At 37.3% G+C, this 26,781-nt stretch overlaps 1 protein-coding gene across 1 annotated transcript; it reads left to right on the forward strand.

Moving 5' to 3' along the window:
• The first annotated feature begins 8,847 nt into the window (after positions 1-8,847).
• Positions 8,848-25,687, forward strand: LOC105446604 (tenascin-N-like). The gene is made up of 14 exons (XM_030985074.1): positions 8,848-8,867; positions 10,080-10,243; positions 11,312-11,563; positions 12,522-12,773; positions 13,719-13,970; positions 14,425-14,679; positions 16,152-16,403; positions 18,297-18,548; positions 19,502-19,753; positions 20,566-20,850; positions 22,751-22,896; positions 24,260-24,419; positions 24,920-25,155; positions 25,601-25,687. Exons 1-14 carry the CDS (start codon positions 8,848-8,850, stop codon positions 25,685-25,687), a joined length of 2,865 nt encoding a protein of 954 aa, XP_030840934.1.
• The last annotated feature ends 1,094 nt before the right edge of the window (positions 25,688-26,781 follow it).

The raw sequence follows: 26,781 nt of genomic DNA on the forward strand, positions 1-26,781 counted from the left end.
AGAAATATGCAGTATGAGGAAAATTGCTATTTAAATAAGAGGTACAGTTAATATTCGTTACGTTCCTGTTCATACTAGCTAATTTATGACCAACATCTTTAAAATAATCATTAAAGCTCTCAGCAATTTCTTTAGAATCACTTACTACTGAATTGTTACACTTAAACACAGAGGAATTTTTCTGATATTTCTTTCTCTGGAGAATATCATTAATAGTTCTCCAGGTTTTATTAATGTTTCCTTTAAATGTACGAAACTTTGAAAAGTAATAATTTCTTTTGGCACTACGAATTTGGTTTGTGTAAAGATTACGGAATTTGTTGTAGCAATCTTTTCGGAGTTCAGTAGGATTTTTAATGTACTTTTTGTAAAGGTAATTTTTTCTTGAACACATCCTTTTCAGTTCTTTAGTAAACCATGGTTTATGATTTTTCTTATAAATTATTTTTTTGAGTGGAAAACAAGTACAATAGATCTCAGAAAAAACCTCCATAAATTTCTCATACATCAGGTTTGGCTCCTCACGATAAACAGAAAGCAAACAGGTAAAATCAGTTGTAGAGAGATCTCTAAGAAAACAGTTGACATTCATATCATTAATTTGATGTTTGAATACCGCTGGTTGTTCTTCATGAATACCTTTAAAATCAAAAACTCCAAATATTGGTAAATGATCAGATATTTCAGAGGTCAATATACCAGAAAAAATATTGCAGATACTATTTGTAAATATGTTATCTATCAAGGTTGCTGTGGAATCTGTTATTCTTGTTGGCTTTGTAATTAGAGGAGCAAAACAAAACGAATAAAAAAGTTCCACCAACTCATTACACAGGTTTTGCACATCTAGTTTCATCAAGTCAAAATTAAAATCTCCAAGAAATATACACTCCTTTTTCTCTATGTACACTTTGCACAAGATGTTCCTAATGATATCAATGAAATTAGCCTGTGATTGATCTGGAGGTCTATAAAAAACGCCAACAATAACATTTTTACCTGGCTTAAAAACTTCTATAAAAAGACTCTCACAAACAGGGTTAAAGACTGAAATGTCATTGCGTACAATGTACCTTATGTCATGCCTAATTGCAAATGCAACTCCTCCTCCTCTCCTGTCGTTACGGGATTCACTCTCCACATTATAGCCTTCAATATAAAACTCCTTTCTTACCTTAGTATCTAACCATGTTTTACTAAATGCTACAAGACCAAAAGAGTGTTCTAGAGTTGAGAGTACAGATGTTATGTCATCATAATGTTTAGGCAGGCTTCTGCAATTTATATGTAACAATGAAAAAGCATTGCTTTTGGTTAAATCTTGATTCAAAAATTCTCCAGGAGTCATATACATTGAGCCATTTTCTACTTCTTCCATCAAAATACTATTGACATTATCGAATGCAAAAAGAGGGATACATATAATTAAAACATAGTTTAAAGTTCTCCAAGGAAAGGATAGTAGTGACAACCAGCATGCTTATTTGATTGCAGATAATAATAGTACTGAAACAAACACAACTTAATGAACACATATCAAATGAAAAAATCAGAAGAACAAAGCTGGGGGGGGGGGGGAACTAAGATAATGAGTTGAGTTATTGAAATACACACATTAATTGTTGCCAGGAGATATCTAAATGGTACAAGTTAAATGTACATGTATAATATATAATGGCAGAGATAAAGATAAGGACAAGAGTCAAATAAGTGAGAAAAATCACTTCTTCAGGCGGGCAAGATCTGTTTCTGATGAGATGATAATTGAGGTCAGTTTTCCACCTGTCGCTTTGACTTGCGCAAAGATCCTGCCATCACTTGTCCATGTGCTCTCCAAAGAAGGAATCAATCTTACAGATTTGTACACTTGTTGATAGAGAGCTTGATTTCTCACTGTGAGATCTTCCTGGATAGATATTTTAGTTCCTTTTAACTTCCTACGTGATGCAATGACCTGCCTCCTTACGCGATAGCTACAAAACTTAACTATCAAAGCACGATGCTTGTCCGAAGCCATCTTTCCTACGCGATGGCATCTTTCGATGTTAGCTACGGAGATGTCGAGATTTAGATGCTTCCTGAAGACATCGTTGATGACAAGTTGATCTGGATCTTCACCACGATGTTCGGGTATGCCAAAGATCCTCACACAGTTGCGGCGAGAGTACTGCTCTAGATCGTTGTTGGTTCTCTTCAGTGTATCAAGCTGTTCCTGCTGTGATTCAACCAATTTGTGAAGCTTCTTAACATCCTTCTCAGCCTCTTCCATATTAACTTTCAAGTCGTGAATTGACCCTCGATTCTCCTCACTGTAGTCCATTAGTCGTTGATACGTTGCATCCACAACTGTTTTTACCATGGATTTGATAATTAGCTGAATTTTGTCTAAGAAAGTGGAGTTAGCTAGTAGATCATCCATGACCTCAGCTACAAGAGACGCTGCAGCCCGTTGATTCTCACCCTGGCCCTGGCAGGTCGGTGAGTACGAGTCTGAGGTACTCTTCTCTTGGATTTCACTCTGACTAGACGCTGATGCACCCCTTGTTACCACCATGATGAGAGTGCGAGTATACAAGATATAATGATAGTCTAGTAAGGAATAAGGTAATACTAATCGGTGACCTTAGAAACAGACAGTAAATTGTGTATGAAATCTCACCATACGATAAATTATCGCATCAAATTTTCTGTGTGCGTGCGTATTATGATTTGTTTTGCCTAGCGCATGACGTATAGGTTTCTTTTAAGCCAATTAAATGCAGGTTAAGCTATGGTCACAAATCAGAGCAGCGACCGACCGATTAGTAGAATGCTCGGTCGCCGCTGCAATTTAGGCATCGCCCAACGATTTTTTTTTTGGAGAAGTCGAGCAGGCTGTAGAGGCCTAGCGATGCATGGGCGGTGTCCTGTCGATTTCCCGTCGGTCGCCGGTCAATTTTAGGTCAAAAATGGGCGAAATCGGAGAGCTTCTCCGGGCGTCGTCCCAGTGGCGACCGATGACCCACCGATACCCGAGCGGTCTCCCACCGGCCACCGGCTAATTTTAAGGAAATTGCCCGGCAGCCGGCCGGGGATCGGCGGGGCGCCAAAATACGCTCGGTGCCCGGGCGTTTGCAGTCCGGACACCGACCTAATAGAGCGTTCGCCATCGAGCGATTTAGGTCAAAAATCATAGCCGCTAGGTCAAAGGTTGCTGACCGATTTTGAACTCGCCACCCAGTGACCGACTGATCTCCCAGCGGCGACCGGGCGGCGAAATCCCAGCAGCCTTTGAGCGAGCGGCTTCAATTTTTGACCTAAATCGCTCGACGGCGAACGCTTGATTAGCGTCGGTGCCCGGACGGTGACCACCCGGGCACCGAGCATACTTTGGGCGGCGAATGAGGGTGAGCAGGCGCCGCCCGAATTTTAACTCCGCGCTAAAGTGACTCTCACACTCTGCCGTGTAGGCCTACCGTGTGCCACCGTGCGCGAAAATGTCTGCGAACGGTGGAGAACGGCGAGGGCACACGGTGGTTCGTTATCAAAGCGGGCAACACGTTAATAGGGCGTTGGCGCTTATTTACACCCGGTGGGACCCGGCGAAAGTTTTGGGCATGTTCAAAACTTTGGCCGGCTGGCACCGGCCGCAAGTAAGCGGCAAGAGGACGGTGTTGAACGGTATGAGTACGGTATGAATACGTTATGAAAACGGTCACACTGTATGAACACGTTCACAACACGCTCATAACCCGTTACAGAACGGTGATGAAAAATGGAGAGCGGACTGACCGTTGCCGTTCAAATCGGGGTATTTATGGCAGTCGTGTCCTGACGTCAGCAGTCCGAGGACTCGCTCACAGGACGCTCCGAGCGGTGAGGGGACGCTAAGTGACTGTTAGGTGGCTGCTACAAACCCGGTGCACACGTTCGAGACCCGGTATGGGCCCGGTATGGAAACGGCCAAAATTTTCAACAAAAGTCAATCTGGGCGGTGAAGACGGTAGAAGCACGTTCAACACCCGGTATGCACCCGGTGAGAACGATCAGAAGATGGCAACGAAACGGTAAAAAGATTAATTTTATGATTTTTTTTTTGCGGCCGGGGACAAGTTCGCTCAAAACCCAACGTTCTGGACTCTGTTGTTTTTTTAATAGCCCGGCAGGTGGACGGTAGGCCTACACGGCAGAGTGTGAGAGCTCCATTAAACTTCAGCAGCGACCGATCGATGCCCTAAAAACAAGCAGTGCCCGGGCGGCCGCCGCTCGGTGCCTGGGCGAAATTGGCTCAAAACTCGCCGCCTGGCCGCCGAGCAGGCTACTTTTAGGTGATGTGACCATAGCTTTATGTAACCCCCTAATAGAGTTTCTGTAATAATAGATGAAAGGAACTATCTTCCTCCGTAGGTGTGATAACTTCAGGCAAAAGAACAATTGAAGTGAAAAGAATTTTCAGGATAAGAAGAACATAAATATTTAACAGAACATCTTGAAAAAAGTTTCACGTTGGTTATTAAATTCAAACATGGAGGCTTAAAAAGTTTGTTTCTTTTTCCAGCAGCATTTAAATATTCTGACAAAAAATATTTTGAACAATTATATGTAGCGTCTAACGTTAAGGCGGGAGGGACTTACACAAATTTTTTACGTCAGACTCCCCTGTATCTTCAAAACACCATGTTTGCATATGTGCGTGTGCTTGTCTGTGTTATGGTTCTCGAAGTGAGTACAAAATGAACAGCGAAGTTTTTAAATGAATTACTGGCGAATTCAATAATTGCCGTCAATATTACATCAAAACGAAGGAAGACAGTCATACACACATGCATCCCCACATCTCCCCACCTTCCAAAAGTCACGTACATACAAAATAAATTCTTTTCATTATGACCAATGCCCCTGCTTTATCAATACCAGGTAATAAGTTCTTTCATATATAAGGCAGCTTTTGTTTGTTGTTGTGTTAATTTTCATGTCGCAATTATATTAATACTCTACGTCTTTTCGTTCTTTGTTCTCGCTTTCAGTATAAATACCCCTCACCATGTTTTCTTATTCCTATCCTCTCTTCTCTATGAAAATGGGGGGGGGGGGAAGATAACCTAAACAGCCAAAAGAGGAAATGCTATATTGAGATGCCAGAGATAGATAGAGACATGACAGTAGTCTTTACCTTTTATTTCAGACCTCCTGTCACAAGTGACCCTGGACAGCATAACATCAGACACGGCGACATTGTCTTACACCGCTATACCAGGTGCTTTTTCCTACACAATTACATATTCTGATGGCACGACTACGAACACTGCCCAGTCTTTTACAACTTCGGCCGTTATCCCAAATCTTAACCCTGGCACCGTATATCAATTCTCGGTGAGGAGTTCATCCATCAACGGCCAGCGGGATGTCGGTTCTGTATCTGGAACAACAGGTATATTGTTATTTTTCTATCATCGAGTTCTTTCTTTTCTTTGTTTCCTTTGTTAGAAATGTTGCTTTGGTACTATGTGTGCCGGATAAACAAACACAATATAGAATGCTTTGTGATCTAGTTTCTAAATAAAGTTATTAAGATCAGGTGAAAGTGTTTTGGCTATGTGTTTTATTAGATTGTTCATATTAGGCAAGAGTTGGATATAAATCCAGAAAACAAATAATCTGAATCCAAAGAAAACTGAGTGAATTTATAGAAATGTTTTAAAGAATTAAGTTGATTTTTATACCTGATTTTGGAGAATATATTCAAAATTTGGCAGGAAAGATGTAAAATGTTTTAGAACAAATCCCATTCACATATGATATCTGTGTGGATTGCATTTGTCCTTCGATATGACTGATTCAGTTTCTTCTCATTTGGATGATTCCGAAACTTCAAAGAGTACATTAATGCTAAGTTGATACGTTATCAACTGTTGTCTAATGCTTCCATGCAGTTTCTTCCGCGTTGCAATCACGTGATAAATACTGAACATACCTTTGAATTTGCTGTCATATATAGATGCACTTCAGACAGAGGTACGTGTGGATTCGGTCACCGAAAACACGGCAGTCATCTCGTGGACACCTGTTCCTGGCAGCGTCATTTATCAGATATTCTACACTGGACCAGATGGAGTAGAACGGTCGGTATCCTCAATAGACCCTACAACCACACTTACCGGACTTACTGCTGGAACTCAGTATGCCATCAGAGTGCGGTCAACTTCTAACACCGGACAACAATTAGAAGTGGGCACTACTACAACTACTACAGGTATATGAATGGTTTGGGGTGGGGTGGTATAACCCTAGGATTTATAGTTTTTAAGAATACAATTTTAAATATGTCGTGGCCGAGTGGTTCAAGGCGCTTGACTGGAGATGCGAAGGTCGAAGGTTTGAGTTCCGACGAGAAACATACATGTACAACTGGCTATTTGTGTAATATGTGGTGAGAACAAGATTTAAGTTTGATAAATGTATTAATTTTATATTTCATATCGTACTTAATGAAACTTAGGTTGTTTTTTTTTCTTTGGCAAAATTTTGATTTAGAACTGGGATTTTTTTTAAATGCTAAATTAGCCACTGGTTTCTATGGCTACCCCAATAGCTGGTTACTACCCAGAAACACAGTCTATAAAAGTATACTTATTATTTTCATATATTGCAATATTTTAGCATTCAAATGACACCCTATATGTTTCATTTAGTCAAGTAAGAGATTTTGAGCTAAAGGTTTACGTATTTTTGGAATTGTCCGGTAAATTGTTTTGTGCAACTTAACCATGGAATCCCTTTTTAAGGAATATTCAGGATGCTTCTTTGCCATCCTCCTTGATACTAAAACTGATTTATCTTGTTATTGCAAGTAGCATTTTCCTGTTAATTTTCATCCATTGTATTATTTCTGCCTCAGATCTACAGACAAATGTCAATGTCGATAGTGTATCAACAACATCGGCAACATTATCATGGACGCCTATTCCTGGAAGCTTTTTCTACCGGGTATTCTACACTGGGCCGGATGGGGTAGAAGTGCAGGGGAATCCCACTACCGACCCCACAACAACCATCACAGGTCTTACTCCTGGAACTACGTATACCTTCCGCGTGGAATCAACTGATGGGGCGGGACAAAGAGTACTGGGCAATGTACCAGCCACTACAGGTATTTAATGTTTGCAAAATGTCAACTTGTGCAGAATAGGAAGAGAAAATAATGAGACAAATAAATCTATTGAATTATTAAACAAGACTTTCCAACTATTAAATAAAATAAAAATGAAATATACATGCCAGAAGTGAGAAAAGAAAGTGATACCGTTCCACAAAAGAATATTGTATCTATTTGCATTACATCGCCAATGTATTGTAAAATATTTATCATAATTGATTCGTGATGTCAGTGTTCTGGGTTTGAAAACAAGTAGAAAATGTGGCAAACCAGCACCTGTGTATTAGATAAGTTTTGTTTTCTTCATATTTGTATGTAAATATATATATATATATATATATATATATATATATATATATATTTTGAATAAGGCAGACTAATGGAACATGGTTGCAACTCCGAGTTTCACGCCTTGTGAGCGATCATCAGGTAACTGGTAGCATTCTTAAAAGTACATGATTACTCTACCACCTGGGTGCAAATACGTTCAAAATAAGACTTAGCTAATACAATATAAAACAATAACATTTACTCATGGGTAAAGGGGCCATTGTAATTGCTCAGGTACTGCGATGGAATTTTAAACATGGGAGGGGGTATCGCAAAATAGTCTCCACCTAGGTGCTAGTACATAAATATTTAATTAATTATTTAAGTTTAGTCTCTTTTGAAGTTGCAGAGGTAGAATTTGTTTTCATGGCGGCATTTGGAGATGAGTTCTGGTCTTTTGTTCAGGAGTGTCTGTTTCTCGTCGGTGATGATGGCAAGCTTCTCAGTTAGGCACAGGTTGCATTTCTTCGTTTCGCTGGAGTACGCCTAGGTCTTGCTGGAGATCGACCACTCGATGACGAATGGGGTGCTTTGGTATTTGAGTTGCCAAATGTGTTTGGAGAGTTCTGTGCTGTTTTTGTGCTTCTCATGTCGGAAGGACTGTAGATGGTTGCCGTACCTCAGCATGAAGGGGGGCTCGGTTAGTCCAATATATTGCGTAGGGCTTTCTGGGCCGGATACTTTGGCACTGTAGATGATACTGCCGGCCTGGCAGTTTCCTTGTAGGGGGCACACATTCTTTTTTCGGCAGTTGCGGGTTTTCGGCTTGGTTTGGTCGTCCGTGGATGAATCTGCTCGCTGTGCGCCTTTATGATGCTGGTGACATTCGGCATGCAGCTGTAGCTGACTTTGAGCGTGTTTCTGTTGAATATCTTGTTGAATTTTGATTTCTTTGGGAAGTGCTTATCAACAAGCCTCAGGAACAATATGCCGATGTTGGTTGCGACGTTTTTGCTGAATGGAGGGTTGAACCAGATGATGTTTCGTTTCCGGTTTTGCTTTCTCCTTGTCGGGCGCTCCTTCGTGAAGGTGAGGGTTTCAGCAAATTCACTGGCTTTTATGGCATCGTTGTAGTCAGGGGAAGCTTCGTTGAAAGTCTCTTCATCGCATGAGATGTCTGCTATTCGGCGGGTTATCGATGCTGGGAGGTTCTGGATGATGGATATATATTTTGCTCTGCCTATAGGCATTGAGCACTGTACGGATGAATAGACCAAAATCTAAGTATATATATATATATATATAAATGTATTCTGAAACTTATCACTAATTCTTAGGTGCTGCATAATAAACTGTTTCCAGATGCTTCCAGGCAGTTTCTTCCACGATACATTCGCATGACAAATACTCAACAATACATTTGAATTTGCTGTAACATATAGATGCTCTTCAGCAGACTGTGGTACGTGTGGATTCGGTCACCGAAAACACGGCAGTCATCTCGTGGACACCTGTTCCTGGCAGCATTCTGTATCGGATTTTTTACACTGGACCAGATGGAGTAGAACAGGTGGTTACATCAACAGACCCTACAGCCACCCTTACCGGACTTACTCCTGCATCTCAGTATGACATCAGAGTGCAGTCAATTTCTAGCACTGGACAATTAGACGTGGGCACTACTACAACTACTACAGGTATATGAAAGGTTTGGGGTGGGGTGGTATAACCCTAGGATTTATAGTTTATAAAAGAATAAACAGGTATATATGTCGTGGCCGAGTGGTCTAAGGCGCTTGACTGGAAATGCGAAGGTCGACGGTTCAAATCCCGACACGGAAAATACATGTACAACTGGCTATTTTTGTAATTTGTTGTGAGAAGCAGATTTGTTTTTTGATAAATTTCATATTTTATATCATACTTACTGAAAACTTAGTTCTTCATTTTTTGTTTGGCCTGCAAATGGGACATAGTACCTGAGGAAAGAGATTGGACGTACATGTCTAACTGTCTATTTTTATAATTTGTGGTGAGAGGACTATTGATGGTTTGATAAATTGATTATTTACATTGTCTATATCTTACTTAATGACAACTTCAACAATATAACATCTAATTCATTGTAATTTGTTCCTACATGCAATTACCCCGTAATTTTTTTGTGCAACGTAATTTGACAAATTATTTTTACATTTAGGATGATCCTTTGGGAACTGACCAGGGTTCCAAGATAAACTGAGCTATTTTAACTAAATATTTCCTTTGGCAAAAGTTTCAATTCAATTCAATTCAAACTTTCTAAAAAAAAAATCATACTGTTCAGTTTCATAAACTACAATGTTTTAGTTGTCAAATGAAACCATTTCTGTTGCATTCAGTCCATTCCGAATATTTTACCTAAAGGTTTACGTATTTATGGAATTGCCAGGTACATTATTGTGTGCAACTTAACCATAGAATAAATTTTACGAAATATTAAGTATGCTTCTTTGCCATTCTCCTTTATACTAAAATTGATTTTCTGGTTTGTTTAAAGTAAAATTTTCCTATCAACTTTCATCCATGGAATAATTTCTGCCGCAGATCTACAGGCACAAATCAATGTTGATGGTGTATCAGAAACATCGGCAACATTATCATGGACGCCTATTCCTGGAAGCTTTTTCTACAGGGTATTCTACACTGGGCCGGATGGGGTAGAAGTGCAGGGGAATCCCACTACCGATCCCACAACAACCATTACAGGTCTTACTCCTGGAACTACTTATAACTTTCGCGTGGAATCAACTGATGCAGCGGGACAAAGAGTATTGGGCAATGTACCAGCCACTACAGGTATGTAATGTGTGAAAGGTTTGAACTCATGCAGAGCAGAAAGAGAAAATATTGAGAAACATGAATCATTTGAATTAATTAACAAGAAATGCCAACTATTTAATGAAATTAAAATGCAATATACATGTAAAGGAAAGAAAAGAAGGTAACACCTAACATAAGAATAGTGTGGATATATACATCGCCAATGAATTGAATAATATTAATCATAATTGATTCGTAATGTCAGTTTTTGGGGTTTGAAAATAAGAAGAAAATGACGGCAAACCAGCACCTGTGTAAAATAAGTTGCTATTATACATAAATGGATAGCTTTCTTTATATGAAAAAAATGTATGTTTAAATTTAATTCAATATTTATAAATCAATACATAAATGTAGGTCCTGATTTTTCGATCGTTATTTGATTAATAAGGGATCTGTCACAAGCTTTGATGAAAAAGTAACAACTCATAATGGGAATATATTAATAATTTTAAAGAATATTTTATATAGATCATTAAATTCAAAGCATTAAGGCTTGGAAAGGTTTATTACATTTTTTCCTTTCCAACAGGATTTAAATATTTTGACAAAACAAGATTTTAAACGATTACATGTAGCGTATGACGTACACACGGTTGTGACGGACACATCCTGTTTTTGTCTGTGCCCCCTGTATCTTCAAATCTCAAATTGGTTGTGTGCCGCCTTTTGGAGTAGATATGAAACCAGCTTTTCATCTGACTTTGGGGTTTGAAAAGAGGTCTGATGTACATGTCCAACGTAACTGCCTATTTATATAATCTGTGGTTCAGGACAAGGTTTATCGTTTGATAAATTGATTATTTTCATCTGTTAAATCTTACTTAATGACAACTTACACAATATAACGAATAATTTATTGTTATCTTTTTCTTTATTGAATCGCCCCGTAACTATTTTGTCAACTTTTTCTGAAAAATGACTTTTACGTAATATTTATGATGATTCTTTGCCACCCTCCTTAATCCAAAAACTGATTTTTCTTGTTTGTTTAAAGTAGAATTTTCCTATCAATTTTCATCCATGGAACAATTTCTGTCGCAGATCTACAGGCACAAATCAATGTTGATGGTGTATCAGAAACATCGGCAACATTATCATGGACGCCTATTCCTGGAAGCTTTTTCTACCGGGTATTCTACACTGGGCCGGATGGAGTAGAAGTGTCAGGAAATCCCTCTACCGATCCCACAACAACCATTACAGGTCTTACTCCTGGAACTACTTATAACTTCCGCGTGGAATCAACTGATGCAGCGGGACAAAGAGTATTGGGAAATGTACCAGCCACTACAGGTATGTAATGTTTGTAAGATTTGAACTCACGCAGAACAGGAACAGAAAATATTGAGAAAAATGAATCATTTGAATTGTTATAAAAGAAATGCTGACTGCAATGAAATAAAAATGCAATATACATGTAAAAAGTAAGAAAAGAAATTGACACCGTTTTTTTTTTAACGAAATAATATTGTGGATTAATCTGCATTACATTGCCAATGAATTGTATAAATATATATGTATAGCTTTCTTAAAAAGATAATAAATGTCTAAATATGATTAAATATCTATAAACCCATATATAAATGCAGGTCCTGATTATTCGATCATTATTTGATTAGATAAAGGACCTTTCAAAAGCATTGACGAAAAAGTAACAATTCATATTGGGAATTTATATTAACAATTGTAAAACAATATTTGATAGAGGTCATTAAAATCGAAGCGTAGCTTGGAAAGCTGTGGCACTTTTTTCCTTTTCCACATGATTTAAAACAATCACATGTACCGTCTGACGTACAGGCGGTTGGGACGTACACAACGTTTTTCGTCTGTCCCCCCTGTATCTTCAAATCTTAAGTTGGTTTTGTGCCATCCTTAGGATTATATAGTACAGATATGAAAATAACTTTCATCTGTCTTTGGGGTTTAAAAAGTAATTGGACGTACATGTCCAACTGCCTATTTTTATAATTTTTGGCTCAGAGGAAGATTTATCGTTAAATAAATTGATTATTTACATTGTTTTTATCTTACTTAATGAAAACTTGAACAACTAATTCATTGTATTTTTTTTCCTACATGGAATTACCCCGTACATTTTTTTGTGCAACTTAATCTGAAAAAACAAACAAAAAAAAACGAAATATTTAGGATGATTCTTTACCACCCTTGATACTAAAACTGATTTTCTGGTTTGTTTAAAGTAGAATTTTCCTATCAATTTTCAACCATGGAATATTTTTTGCCGCAGATCTACAGACACAAATCAATGTTGACAGTGTAACACCAACATCGGCAACGTTATCATGGACGCCTGTTCCTGGAAGCTTTTTCTACCGGGCATTCTACACTGGACCGGATGGAGTAGAACAGTCGGGAAATCCCTCTACCGATCCCACAACAACCATTACAGGTCTTACTCCTGGAACTACTTATAACTTCCGCGTGGAATCAACTGATGCAGCGGGACAAAGAGTATTGGGAAATGTACCAGCCACTACAGGTGTGTAAAGTTTGTAAGATTTGAACTCACGCAGAACAGGAACAGAAAATATTGAGAAAAATGAATCATTTGAATTGTTATAAAAGAAATGCTGACTGCAATGAAATAAAAATGCAAAATACATGTAAAAAGTAAGAAAAGAAATTGACACCGTTTTAAGAAAAAAATATTGTGGATTAATCTGTATTACATTGCCAATAAATTGTATAAACTTATGTATAGCTTTCTTAAAAAGGTAATAAATGTCTAAATCTAATTAAATATTTATAAACCCATATATAAATGTAGGTCCTGATTATTCGATCATTATTTGATTAGATAAAGGACCTGTTAAAAGCATTGACGAAAAAGTAACAATTCATATTGGGAATTTATATTAACAATTGTAAAACACTATTTGATAGAGGTCATTAAAATCGAAGCGTAGCTTGGAAAGCTGTGGCACTTTTTTCCTTTTCCACATGATTTAAAACAATCACATGAACCGTCTGACGTACAGGCGGTTGGGACGTACACAGCGTTTTTCGTCTGTCCCCGCTGTACCTTCAAATCTTAAGTTGGTTTTGTGCCATCCTTAGGATTATATATAGTACAGATATGAAAATAACTTTCATCTGTCTTTGGGGTTTAAAAAGTGGTCGGACGTACATGTCCAACTGCCTATTTTTATGATTTTTGGCTCAGAGGAAGATTTATCGTTTAATAAATTGATTATTTACATTGTTTCTATCTTACTTAATGAAAACTTAAACAACTAATTCATTGAATTTTTTTCCTACATGGAATCACCCCGTAATTTTTTTTGTGCAACTTAATCTGAAAAAAAAAAAAAAAAAAATATTTAGGATGATTCTTTACCACCCTTGATACTAAAACTGATTTTCTTGTTTATTTAAAGTAGAATTTTCCTATCAATTTTCATCCATGGAATATTTTTTGCCGCAGATCTACAGACACAAATCAATGTTGACAGTGTAACACCAACATCGGCAACGTTATCATGGACGCCAATTCCTGGAAGCTTTTTCTACCGGGTATTCTACACTGGGCCGGATGGAGTAGAACAGTCGGGAAATCCCTCTACCGATCCCACAACAACCATTACAGGTCTTACTCCTGGAACTACTTATGACGTCCGAGTGGAATCAACTGATGCAGCGGGACAAAGAGTATTGGGAAATGTACCAGCCACTACAGGTATGTAATGTTTGTATGATTTTAACTCATGCAAAACTGTAAGAGGAAAATATTGAGAAAAATGAGTCATTTGAATTATTATAAAAGAAATGCTGACTATGCAATGAAATACAAATGCAACATACATGTTCAAAGAAAGGAAAGCAAGTGAAACCGTTCCACTAAAGAATATTGTGGATGTATTTGCATTACGTCGCTTATCAATTGTATAATATTTATCATAATTGATTCGTGATGTCAGTGTTCTGGGTTTGAAAATAAGTAGAAAATGAGGCAAACTAGCACCTGCGTAAGACAAGTTTTTTAATTTCATATTTGTATATATATATTCGGAAAGCTCACACTAATAGGTGCTACATAAAACAACTGTTTCCAGATGGTTCCAGGCAGTTTCTTCCACGATGCATTCGCATGACAAATACTCAACATTACATTTGAATTTGCTGTCATATAGAACCTCTTCAGACTGAGGTACGTGTAGATTCGGTCACCGAAAACACGGCAGTCATCTCGTGGACACCTGTTCCTGGCAGCATTATTTATCAGATATTCTACACTGGACCAGATGGAATACAACGGGTGGTTTCCACAACAGATCCTACAACCACTCTTACCGGACTTACTCCTGGGTCTTCGTATGACATCAGAGTGCAGACGACTTCTAGCACCGGTCAACAGTCAGACGTGGGCACTACTACAACTACTACAGGTATTGGGATGGGCATGGGCAGGAGGATGTGAGCTGGGAGGTATAACCCTAGGATTGTTAGTTTAAAGAATATACATGTATATTATGCAGTAAATTAGAATATCTTACCTAATGACAACTACAACAAAATTTAATTCAAAATTAATTTAATTTAATTTTTATGTTTCGTTCTCAATATTAAATAAAATCAGTATACATTTGAGGGAGAACTTACCCCAAATAATAACGTAAGATGTTCTGAGATTTATTGCATTCTTGCCCTTTAATCTACAAGATTCCCCACCAAAGTGTATGTGAAAGGCATATTAAAGCAAGAAAAAAGTACTGTTTCTCAGCTAAACATGGGCATCGCCATTTTCTTGATTGCATAACGTACTTTGCGGAGTTGTTTATGACCTAAATTTATTCAAATTGATGGATGCTTCCTCCCCAGGTATTAGTGTTGTTAAAGCATTTCATCTACCTGCTATTATCCTTTGACTTCCAATTGCCAGAAATCAAATTGCATAAATAAGTTGGTGCTGTTCTAGGGTGAATGTTTGCATAAATGAAATACATTTTCCAACCGCTATATTTTAGTTTTTTTAAATAAATAAGTTACAATTGTTACCCTATAATATATTTATTACCAAATGTATTTTTTAAGTTCCCAGCTATGATTTTCCCTCTTTGGAAAGTAGAGGTTTTTGTTATTGGATTAAAAAGTATTTTCAATTAAAGCTTGGTGCATGATAGATGTGCAACAATGCCTGGTATGTCACATTTTCAAGAAAATGGCTGCTCCCATGTCATGCAAAAAGGCATTACATCATGCCTAGAAAGCTTCATCTCATATATCTTGTACACGTTGATAAGATTTATTGTACATCAAAAGACATGAATTCATCTCTTTTTTCAAGATACCTACACTTATCATTTGGTGTTAGTTCTTCTTTAAACACTCATGGAGAATTATAAACTCAATTTAAACAGATCTGGTTCAGTTCTGAATACACAATAAAGTTAATATACATTAAAACATATATGGAGAAATATAAACTCATGAACTTAGGTTTAACAGAACTGACCAGGGGTCCAAGATAAACTGAGTTATTTTAACTAAATATTTTCCTTTGGCAAAAATGTCAATTTAAACTTAGCTTTTTTGAAAGAGCTTTGGCAACTTTGATAGCTCGTCACCACACAAAAACGCATTAAAAAAATGTACTGTTCAGTTTCATAAACTGCAATGTTTCAGTTGTCAAATGAGACCATACATGTTGCATTCAATCAATTCTGAATATTTAACTTAAAGGTTTGCATATTCATGGAATTGCCAGGTACACTGTGTGCAACTAAATCATATAATTAATTTTACGAAATATTGAAGATGCTTCTTTGCCACCCTACTTGATACAAAAACAGATTTTTCTTGTTCATTTAAAGTAGCTTTATCCTTTACATTTTCACCCATGGAACAATTTCTGCCGCAGATCTACAGACACAAATCAATGTTGATAGTGTATCATCAACATCGGCAACATTATCATGGACGCCAATTCCTGGAAGTTTTTTCTACCGGGTATTCTACACTGGACCGGATGGAGTAGAACAGTCGGGAAATCCCACTACCGACCCCACAACAACCATAGCAGGTCTTACTCCTGGAACTACTTATACCTTCCGCGTGGAATCAACTGATGGAGCGGGACAAAGAGTATTAGGAAATGTACTAGCCACTACAGGTATGTAATATCTTTAAGAATTGAACTTATGCAGAGCAAAAAGAGGAAATATTGAGAAAATGAATAATTTAAATTATTATAAAAGAAATGCCAACTATTCAATGAAATGAAAACGGGGCTGGATATAATCCTAGAATTTATAGTTTTAAGAATATAAGTTTATATCATACAGTAAACCGTTCCACATGTTTTTTTATCAGAGAATTAATGGTGTATCATTTATAAGGTGGAGTAGGTGCTAACCCCACCCTCCCCACAAAAGTGTATGTAAAAGGCATATTAAAGCAAGAAAAAAGTACTGTTTCTCAGCAAAACATGGACATCGCCATTTTCTTGATTGCATAACGCACTATGCGGAGTTGTTTATGAACTAAATGTATTACAATTTATGGATGCTTCCTTCCCAGGTATTAGTGTTGTTAAAGCATTTCATCTACCTGCTATTATCCTTTGACTTCCAATTGCCAGAAATCAAATTGCATAAATAAGTTGGTGCTGTTCTAGGGTGAATGTTTGCATAAATGAAATCAGAGAACTAATGGTGTATCATTTATAAGGTGGAGTAGGTGCTAACCCCACCCTCCCCTCCCACTCCTTTCACTCGTGCCCCACTCCCTTTATAAGTAAGAAGAATCAACGAAACTTGCATTTGGTTTAGTTGGTTGGTTTAATGGTCTATTTTACCTGAGTGCAAAGAAAGCATGTGCCTGTAAGTAAGTAACCTGGGAACCGACGGACTTAATAAAGAAGACTACTGTCCAGAGGGCGGTAACAAATCAACATGGTTTCGAACCTTGGTCCTCCCTCTCATGAACCAACTCTTGGGTCTGGGGAGAATTTAGAATGAATGCATGATATGCTGACATAATAAAACATAACGGGTCATGCAATTACAACAAGGTCTATCAGTAGATTTTAACATGTCAAGCAAAAAAAAGAGGAAAAGAGTCGTAGGAACAAAATGACGAACCTATCCTATCTCAATAGGAAACTGTCTGGCAACTGAAAGCATCATGATGCCCAATTCCTTAAACAAATTAAGGATATTGATAATGGATATGATTAAAAATAATCTAATGAAAATGAAAATCGAAATCAGGTAGAACAGCTGTTATATGAAGAGGGTACAAATATCATACGCAGTTCTATCTACATGTATTTAATGTTTTTCTGGTTTCCCAGTTTTTTTTGAGCAGATGTATGCCTTTAATATTTGAAGGGCACTGTTTTTTTCAAAAGGGAAACTTTTGGGAAGCATTCAATGCCCTTGGTTCATAATTGTCTAAAAAAACAAGAAATATTCATGTTCGTGTACGAAAAAAATACAGAAAAACGCATCAGAAAAGAGTTCGTTTGAAAAGCTTTCATGTTCTATTTGTATTTCGTCAATACAGTTATTATTTTTGCAAAATATTTTATATTCACTTGTAAAATGCAAAACGTTATTCCACTATTTCCTTCTTTTCAACGAGCTCTCAAACATTTAGAAAATATGGAACGTATAATTGCTTTCAGGGAAAATCGTCTCGATCTTCATAATAAGAAATGGCAGATATTTTGTTAACTTTTTTTTTATTGCTGATGAGTTAACTATTACACTATATTCTTATTATACATATTCTATTTCTATACGAACATGTTATTATTACTATTATTATCATGTACTATAAATATTATGAATGAGTTTTGTTTTCAATAAATACTTTTCCAAACAGTGTTTTTATGGATCTAGTAACGGCAACCACTGTATTTTGGACGCCTTTTCCTTGCAACTTTATCTATTAGTTATCAAATTTGTATTACAATTCTAATTTCACAGCTTAAAACACAACTATGCATGCCTTTAATGCTTAACGTGACATTGTCTTTTGTGTACGTGTGCTCGGACCGCAGATCTTCCAACTGAAGTCAATGTAGATTCAGCCACACAAGACTCTGCCACTATCTCATGGACACCGATACCTAATACCATCGTATATCAGATATCCTACACTGGTCCAGATGGAAATGTAGTAACTGCTTCCGCCACTTCAGAGACTGTTATACTAAATGGCCTGCTTCCAGCAACGGCATACAATGTTGATGTTGCTGCCCTCACGAATACAGTACGAGTGGAAGTTGGAAACACAGTTGCAACAACAACAGGTTAGTGTTAAAATAAGAGTTCCTAATCCCAAACAATATCTTCATGCACATTTTATTACTTCCTACTCCTTGTCCTTATTCCCAGGTTCCTTTATTAAATAAAAATGTACATGATAAAATATTCTTTGGTTGGTAGAAGCCATGTCGGTTTTCAAAGTGTTTTCAAACATATAATCTTGTATCTTATATGGAACATTTGTTTACATCTCGTAAAAATAGAAGGGAAGATACAAATCAAACAGCCGATAGAAAATGAAAATTCTCTCTTTCAAAAATACATTGTTATGCTGCATTATTATTCATCATTTGTGCAGGTGTGAAAGACCCTCTTCTCGGATGGTTTAATTGTCTATATTAAAGAAAGATACATTTTGTTCTTACTGTAAGATAATATGTTTTGATAAATACTTGCATTATGTAAATACTTGTTTTAACGAGACTTGCTTTAAGGGAACTATTAAACTCCATATGTAAGGTACTGTTCCCTAAACATGGTCGCAAAGGGCAATTTTCGATATGCTATTGTACATTTCATAAGATTCATGTTTGGGTTACGAAATATGTTATATGTTTGGACATTTAAAAATGTGATGGACAAGGCTAGAATTGTCCTAGGTTTACTTTTTTGAAAGTCTTGGCAGTCGTATTCATTGGACATGTTAATCTAAACCCAATCAAATTGACGTTTCAGCCCCCTCAGTTGTAAATTAGTTACACCAAAAATATGCATCAAGTATATATGTGCATAAAAGAGGTAAAATTACACACTTTCCTCACATTCTATAATTCTCGATTTTTGGGAGCATTTGTGTAATTGTCGATGTGGCATCCATTTAGGTCATTTTTTATATGATTTTCTACTGGAGAACGACCTAGAAATTGTTTATACTCTTATAGGTAATATATTATATTAGAATTAAAAAGTTTGCTAACGCATCTTGATCTCTTTGCAGCCCTACCAACGTCAGTCACAATTCTAGGAACAACTCCAAATACAATCAGCGCAGAGTGGACGCCAATACAAGATGCCTTCATATACCGCATAGACTATGTCAGTGCTGATGGCCAACACACAGGAATTGTCACTTCAGATGTACCCCAAGCGGTTATAAGCAGTCTACAGCCGGGTACGACTTACACGATAACAGTTCTTGGTATCGTACCGGGGGGCAGCGTTCAAGTTGGTTCAGAGACGGCAACAACAGGTTGGTAGAAACACAATTTTGTCATTGTATTATTGAGTTCTTGTACTGATGGAACTTTAAAATGTGACAGAAATATGATCAAGGGGCTGCAGCTAACCCTAAGGAATATAAAATAATTGCAATCTTTCGGGCGTATTCGTATCCATTCCCCCTCGATTCGGGGTGTGGGGTTAGATCCCAATAATGATTTGTCTAAATTATCAACATGAGAGTAAAACAAACACACCTATAAAACAAACCTGGCTTTCAAGGACATCTGTCTCCTCAATATAACTCTCTTTTTAGGAACATACGCATTCATCCATGATATTTTCCAGCGCTGTACATATTCTCGTGAGATTTCATGGTTTCTGCAGCTCCACAGTGGTCTTTTTAGATTATAACTTTGATAGAAAAATAATAACTGGTGGAAGCAATTAGGAAAGGTCGATTATGTAGTACATGAAAATGAATGTATACTATGAGGTTTAAGTATGATCAATTGAAATGAAATGTGCGCAGTCTAATTGCTGATCAAAATCACACGCACTGGACACAGAATTGCGTATATTGGACTGCACACACGTGCTATGAGAGTTTTGTCCAAACTTTTTAGATATTCCTTCAATATTTAGAATATTAGGGCATATGAAAAGCAATTTTTCTTAGGGGATATTTCTCCCTGATATGATATTCTTTTAAAGTGACATACAAATATTATATCTCTAAAGCATCTCTTTATTTGATGACAATTTGAATATGATGCCATCACAGAGAAACAAAATATAAATGACATAAATTTCTATAAACTCTTGCAATGTCTTCTCCTCTAGACATACAGCTTGATCTCACCGCCAGTGTCTCAAACATCCAAACTACAAGCTTCGACGTCATGTTACAAGATAGACCTGAATTTACCTACCCAAGCTACAGGGTCACAGTCAGTGAAGTTGGTGGTCCATTCTCTGTACAACTTCCCGCCACTGCAAATCGTGATGGCGGTATACTGACTGTCAATGCCGTCGGTCTTACAGCCGGCACGGAATATAATGTGAATATCCAAGGTGTAACCAGTGTTGGACAGCTTGAAGATCAAGTAACTTTCAACGAATTTACAAGTAAGATAATGGTTTCCATGTTAGTGTTGTCTATAAATGAATCATGTTAAATTCCCAATTTTTTTAGACCCACAACTTGTTTTATAGTTACAGGCAAAGAGTGTGTCTATTGTATCTTAATATGTTTAATCAAGTAGCTCTTCTGTACTGTCATTTTGATAATATGCATGTATGTATGGTGCATAAACTCGCCCTGCACTGTTGTTTATAAGAACGGATTATTCAAAGTGCTATGAAGTTAGTAATGATATGAATTGCATGTATCTGCATGTGTATAATATTACGAAAAGTAACTAGTACATTATCATTATTATTATCATTTATCATTTCGCGTGCCTGGGAGGGGAACAGCAAACTGAACAGGGGCGGATCTAGCTTTTTGCTAAGGGGGGGGTTGACCAATAATGACGATGCGGAGCATCGTCCACGAGCCGCGAAGCGGCGAGTCGATTTTTTTTTGGGTGTTTATTTGAACCCCGTAAGTGATGTTTTCCTGGCATCTATTAACACAATGGAGACCATAAAAAGCAGTGCATGATAACGTCTTTTTAAATCAAGTAACAGTTAAATACACAGTTATATCCAGAGTTATCATGTGTTTGGTTATTAGTTACCAGATGAGTTGAATATCTTCTCACAATATTTGCACTTGAAAGGGTTTCTCTCCAGCGTGCGTTCTTTTTTCTTTCTTTTTTTTTTTCCTTTCCCCCCCTTTTTTTTGGTTTGTTTTTTGGGCCGCCCAAGGGAGGGGTTTAAACCCCCTAACCCCCCCCCCCGTAGATCCGCGCCTGTTTCCCCGCGAAGCGTGGGCGCTGGATGTGTTTTATTTACTCAAATTGTAGTATTACAACACGTCCGTATTACACCCCCATGTATGGTAATTTACCCTGTATGCCAACTTTTTTGCATGATTCAAACATACCTTCCAGTAAAAAAAGATGCGAGACTGGATTGCCGCAACTTCTTTGCCCTGTTTGCTTCCATATTGCTTGTCACTACACTCAGACCAGACTGATAAAAAAGTGAGCAACTTGAACAAGTAATCCAGGAAATGAGCAGCCCAGCTCAGCGTGCGTTGCCAGGTTAAATCTTCACAAAATCCCCACCCAAACGACACTTAAAATATCCCCAAAGTTGCCAAATTTTGACAGAAAATCCCCAAATTCGTTTTTCATAAAACTCAATATTATTTTCATTCCCAAATATTTATTTTTCATCCCCAAAGACTTCAACAATCCCCCAATTTTTTTTTTTTTTTTTAATGTGGGGATTTTGGGGATGAGAATCGGCAACGCTGGCCTAGCTTGTCACTTCGGCGGTGGCCCGTGTCCTCAAAAAAGCTGATGGGGGGGGGGGGGCAAGGGACTCTGTGACATTTGTTCGCCCAACCCCCCCCCCCCTCCCCCCAAAAAGAAATAATAATAATAATAATAATAATAATAATAATAATAATAATAATAATAATAATAAATGAAATAGAATAAAATAAAATTACAAGTTTAAAAAAAAAGATAAGATTTAAAAAAATGGTCCCCGGATTTTTTTTTGGGGGGGGGGGTTGCAACCCCCCCAACCCCCCTCTAGATCCGCTTCTGCTGAATCAGTGTAACCCTCAGGTCTCTCCACCCTGTATACATGTAACCGACTGGGTTGTGCTTGTGGATCACTTCACCTGGGTTTACCCCTACCCTTATAAAACAAGTGCAGTAGGTTCTTAACATGCACAGTTAGTGACTCTGATCTACACGGGTCCTCTATTTAATGTACTTTCCGAGGGACGGAGTGTTTTCCACTGTTACCAAGCAGATGTCTTCGAAACGAGGAAGAGACAGGTACATGTACATTTTAAAACCACCTTCGTAGTTCCGAATAATGATACCATCATCCCACGCGACCACAGGACCGAATCCACCTATAAATGGCCGCTTCTCAGAAGTAAATGGAGCTACAGTTTTTCTTGAATGGAATCCCCCTGCTGATGGGCGACTTGATGGGTACATAGTGGTACATGGTACCGAAACTCAGGATCCTTCTACACTTACACAGGTAAGGACAGTGACATAGATGAAAGAGAAAACCTATCATAAGTGCCCTGATTGCTCCAGGCTTTAGTGCATATAAGATTTCAGTCTAGACTTGGTTTAGGGTTAGGCTTACGTATATATTTTTGTGTTTTGTCCAGGGTTTAAGCAAAGACATTGGTTAATGTAGCATACTGACTGCAGAGGAACTGCCGCAGGAGAATGTGTTATACGATTTTTTATAAAATCTATTTATCAAATGATATTTATAACAAATCGTGTCGATTAAAAAACAGCATTAAGGATTGTTCAGAAGTGATTGGTAATGACAATAACGATAAATCTTTCCAGGTCGCTCTCAAGTTTGGGATATGGAAGAGGCATTGACAATCGTAGTTTAGACCTCAACGATTAGATGGTTACATTACGCCTCAAGTTAGATTAGAATGTTTTACACCGGTGCGTATTTCATCGTATATAAAAGAAATGCAGAAATATACTTCACATTCCTGTGGAACTGACTCTTGATTGCAAGAATTCATTTTCTTTCTACCACGCCGGTTCCAGCCGTGTCATTTTTGTTGTTGCTGCTCATGCAAAGAGAAGTAGAAAGAAGTATGTCCATAAATATAACGTTTGAATAGAACGTAAATATCATTGTAGCTGGTTGGGACTACAATAGTTATACATTTAGCAATTATACGTTGACATAAATTAATTTTTAAAATCCAAAACAAAGACGAAACACATGATCAAAATATCATTATATATTCTTTTTGATATAGTTGGTCAATTGTGTTGTGAATTTTGAGTACTGTAGGAGAAAGAATAAAAATGGAGAAGACAAAAATAGGATTACATGCCTAGGAAAACCAAATTTCTTCATATGGGAAAATGCAATAGCAAAGTAAAGCTTCAATTAGAGATTGAATGATAAAAACAATGGGGAAAATAACGAACTGTTTAAAAGCTGAGAAAGAATAAAGTTATACTTGTTTGCCTTCAAGATAGTTGAAAAGCTAGAAAATACATTCCTGAACGGTTATACATCAAAAGGTAACAAGGTCACAAACTTGTCATTTCTTTTTCATTTGATTCAGTATATTTGTTTTTGTGATAGGTGGTAAACTTTATTAATTTTTTTTTCTTGAAAATTCCTTTATAGCAAATTATTACTCTGAATATTGCATCAATTTTCCACTTTTTAACAAATCAAAGCCGAGAAAAATAAGTCTGTCTGTATTAGTAATAAATTAGATCACAACTTTACTATTGTGACTCAGCTGAAATTCTAGAGCAAATGCGCTATATAAATACATTACTATTCTTAACATATTGATCAGAGCAAGAGTAACCCGCATTAATGTAATATCATTACATTTACACAGGCTGTAATTCCCCTTGGTCAGACCAGTTATGCCGTCTCAGGACTCAATCCTCTCATTCCCTACGTCATAGGACTGGTGTCTTACCGGGATTCAGTAGAAAACTTCAGTGATTTCGCAGAGCTTCTTCAAGAACGCAATTCTAATTTGGTAATAAATCGAGGTGAGTCTTGTCATTCCCACTTGTACGTTTACCTTCCGTATCACTTTCGAATCACAAAGACACACTGTATTGTATTGTCCTATGTGCTTTCATACAACAAGAACAGAATGTCACTGTTAAATCCTGTAGGCGATGCAGTATTTCCAGTTTATTATCAATAATTTCTAAAGTTTTTTAAACATTGAAAATGATATTAATACTCATCTACATCACTAAAATCATCATCATTCTCATAATATTATGATCTATATATTGATAATAATACTAACCAAATCAATATTGCTCAAGGTGCGTACATTGTACTATTCATACCCTGGATTTGACATGTAATAGCCCAGATGCCCTTAAGCACTGAAAGCATTCAAAGAATAGCTTTGAAACCGGTGCCAAGTTACTGCACTTGTGTGAAGAGTGAAAAATGTAGATTAATGACATAACAAAGTACAATGCACCGGAACCGAGAACCATATGATCAAGAGTGCCGATAATTTTTCCACTAGAACACAACATCTCTACAGTCATCATCCTAACCGATGAGAGTTTCATCTCTACAGTCCTCATCCTAACCGATGAGAGTTTCAATAAATACCTCAATGTTTTATCCTTTGAGCAGCTGATAATGAATGTGCTAGTAGACCTTGTCAGAATGGTGGCCAGTGCTTTGGTGAATCAGGAGGTAGATCTAGATGTGAATGCATCAACGGCTTCAGCGGTACTAGCTGTGAAACAGCCACAGGTAATTATAATCAATCTTTTCTTTACTATACACCCGTGCCAATGTGGAATGAATCCTGATTGAACAGAGATAAAACCTTTTTTTCAATGGGTGAAGGCATTGCAAACCTCCCGGGAGAGCAACATGATGGCAGCGTACACTTAAGATCTGAACGAACATGCCAAAAGCATGGGTAATTATCAGCAAGAGAAGAGTCATGTCTGGTAAAGTAATACACGACAGAATTATTTACTTTATTGGAATTGAGAAATAAATGCATCAAGCGAAATAGATCCTGAAAAACTTGTGACTCTCTAATCAAATTTCAATGTATGATCCTGTATTTGTACCACGGTCGAGCTGCCAAATTAACTAGTGCTCAAGCATTTTATATACTCATTGGGACTTTGGTGGAGAGTGGAAAGTGTAGATTAATATTTGTGAGTAAACTTCGGACTCCTTACAGATGAATGTGCCAGTGAACCATGCCAAAATGGAGGAACTTGCTTCGATATTCCAAACGGATACATATGTAGTTGCCCTGCTGGGATAACTGGACTGCGCTGTGAGACAAGTATGTAAAAGTGTTTTTTTTTGTATAACCAATAGTGGAAGTATCTTGTACCTGATGTAGAATTGTTTTTTGCAAATACGAAACGTATAATAGACGTGAAGTGACTAAGAATCTTACATGATACTAAACCCAATAACGAACCGGAAATATGAAGAAAAGTTAATCCAGGGAACATTTATCGTTTGAAGCTCTTTGTGTTAACATCCATATGCAATACTGGGATTGTGTAGAAGGGAGTTGTCTATCGTACAAGCTGGAAAATAAATAATCATTGCAAGCTATGGATCTGTTAATTAAGATAAGCGTTCAATGTGAATGAGGTGAATTCGTAAATCGTTAACAATGCTTTTACCAAGGAACTAAGGAATCAGAACAATTTTTTTAAATAGCAAACACGGCTTCTTCCACATCTAAGACAACATTTTCTACATTCAATTTTCCCTTTAAATTTTTATTTTGCAAATGCAGATTTCCCTTCAATATGTGTTGTTTCTGTCTTCCTAGGACCTAATCCATGTGCTTCTAATCCTTGTCTGAATGGTGCAACATGTATGGATGAAATTACAACGTACTCATGCTCCTGCCTGCCAGGTTTTATCGGTGTTTTATGTGAAACAAGTAAGTTTCATTTCATTTCAATATATTAATCCATTTCCTATTGGAAACGGGTTGCTCCTTTATTAAAGCCTATGGACATGGAAGAATGCAGTAACCAATAGGTTACGATCAACCCAATTGGTCTATGTTGCACTTAAATTGAAACCTGGTACTGGGAGTCATTTGAAATCGTGTCTAACATGGTTAGCCTGGGGTCTTACATTTGTCCTGTGTTTAATAGGGGCTAGGGGCTTACTTAACCCAGGGTCGGGTTAAACTGTAATAATAACATACAAACCGAAGACTTTAAATAGGTTGGCACCACCTCATTTCTGGAACCATGAACATTTTGGTGATTTTGTAGCACTCTGCCCAACTTACACTTGTAATTTCGCGGTTTACCTTTTTCTGAATACATGCGGCCAGATATTTTTGTATGCAGTTAACATATTCGTCAGGAAAATGAAAATGTATTG

The sequence above is a fragment of the Strongylocentrotus purpuratus genome, unplaced genomic scaffold (assembly GCF_000002235.5).
Source record: "Strongylocentrotus purpuratus isolate Spur 01 unplaced genomic scaffold, Spur_5.0 spur5_scaffold_14, whole genome shotgun sequence".
In the NCBI taxonomy this organism is placed as follows: Eukaryota; Metazoa; Echinodermata; class Echinoidea; order Camarodonta; family Strongylocentrotidae; genus Strongylocentrotus; species Strongylocentrotus purpuratus.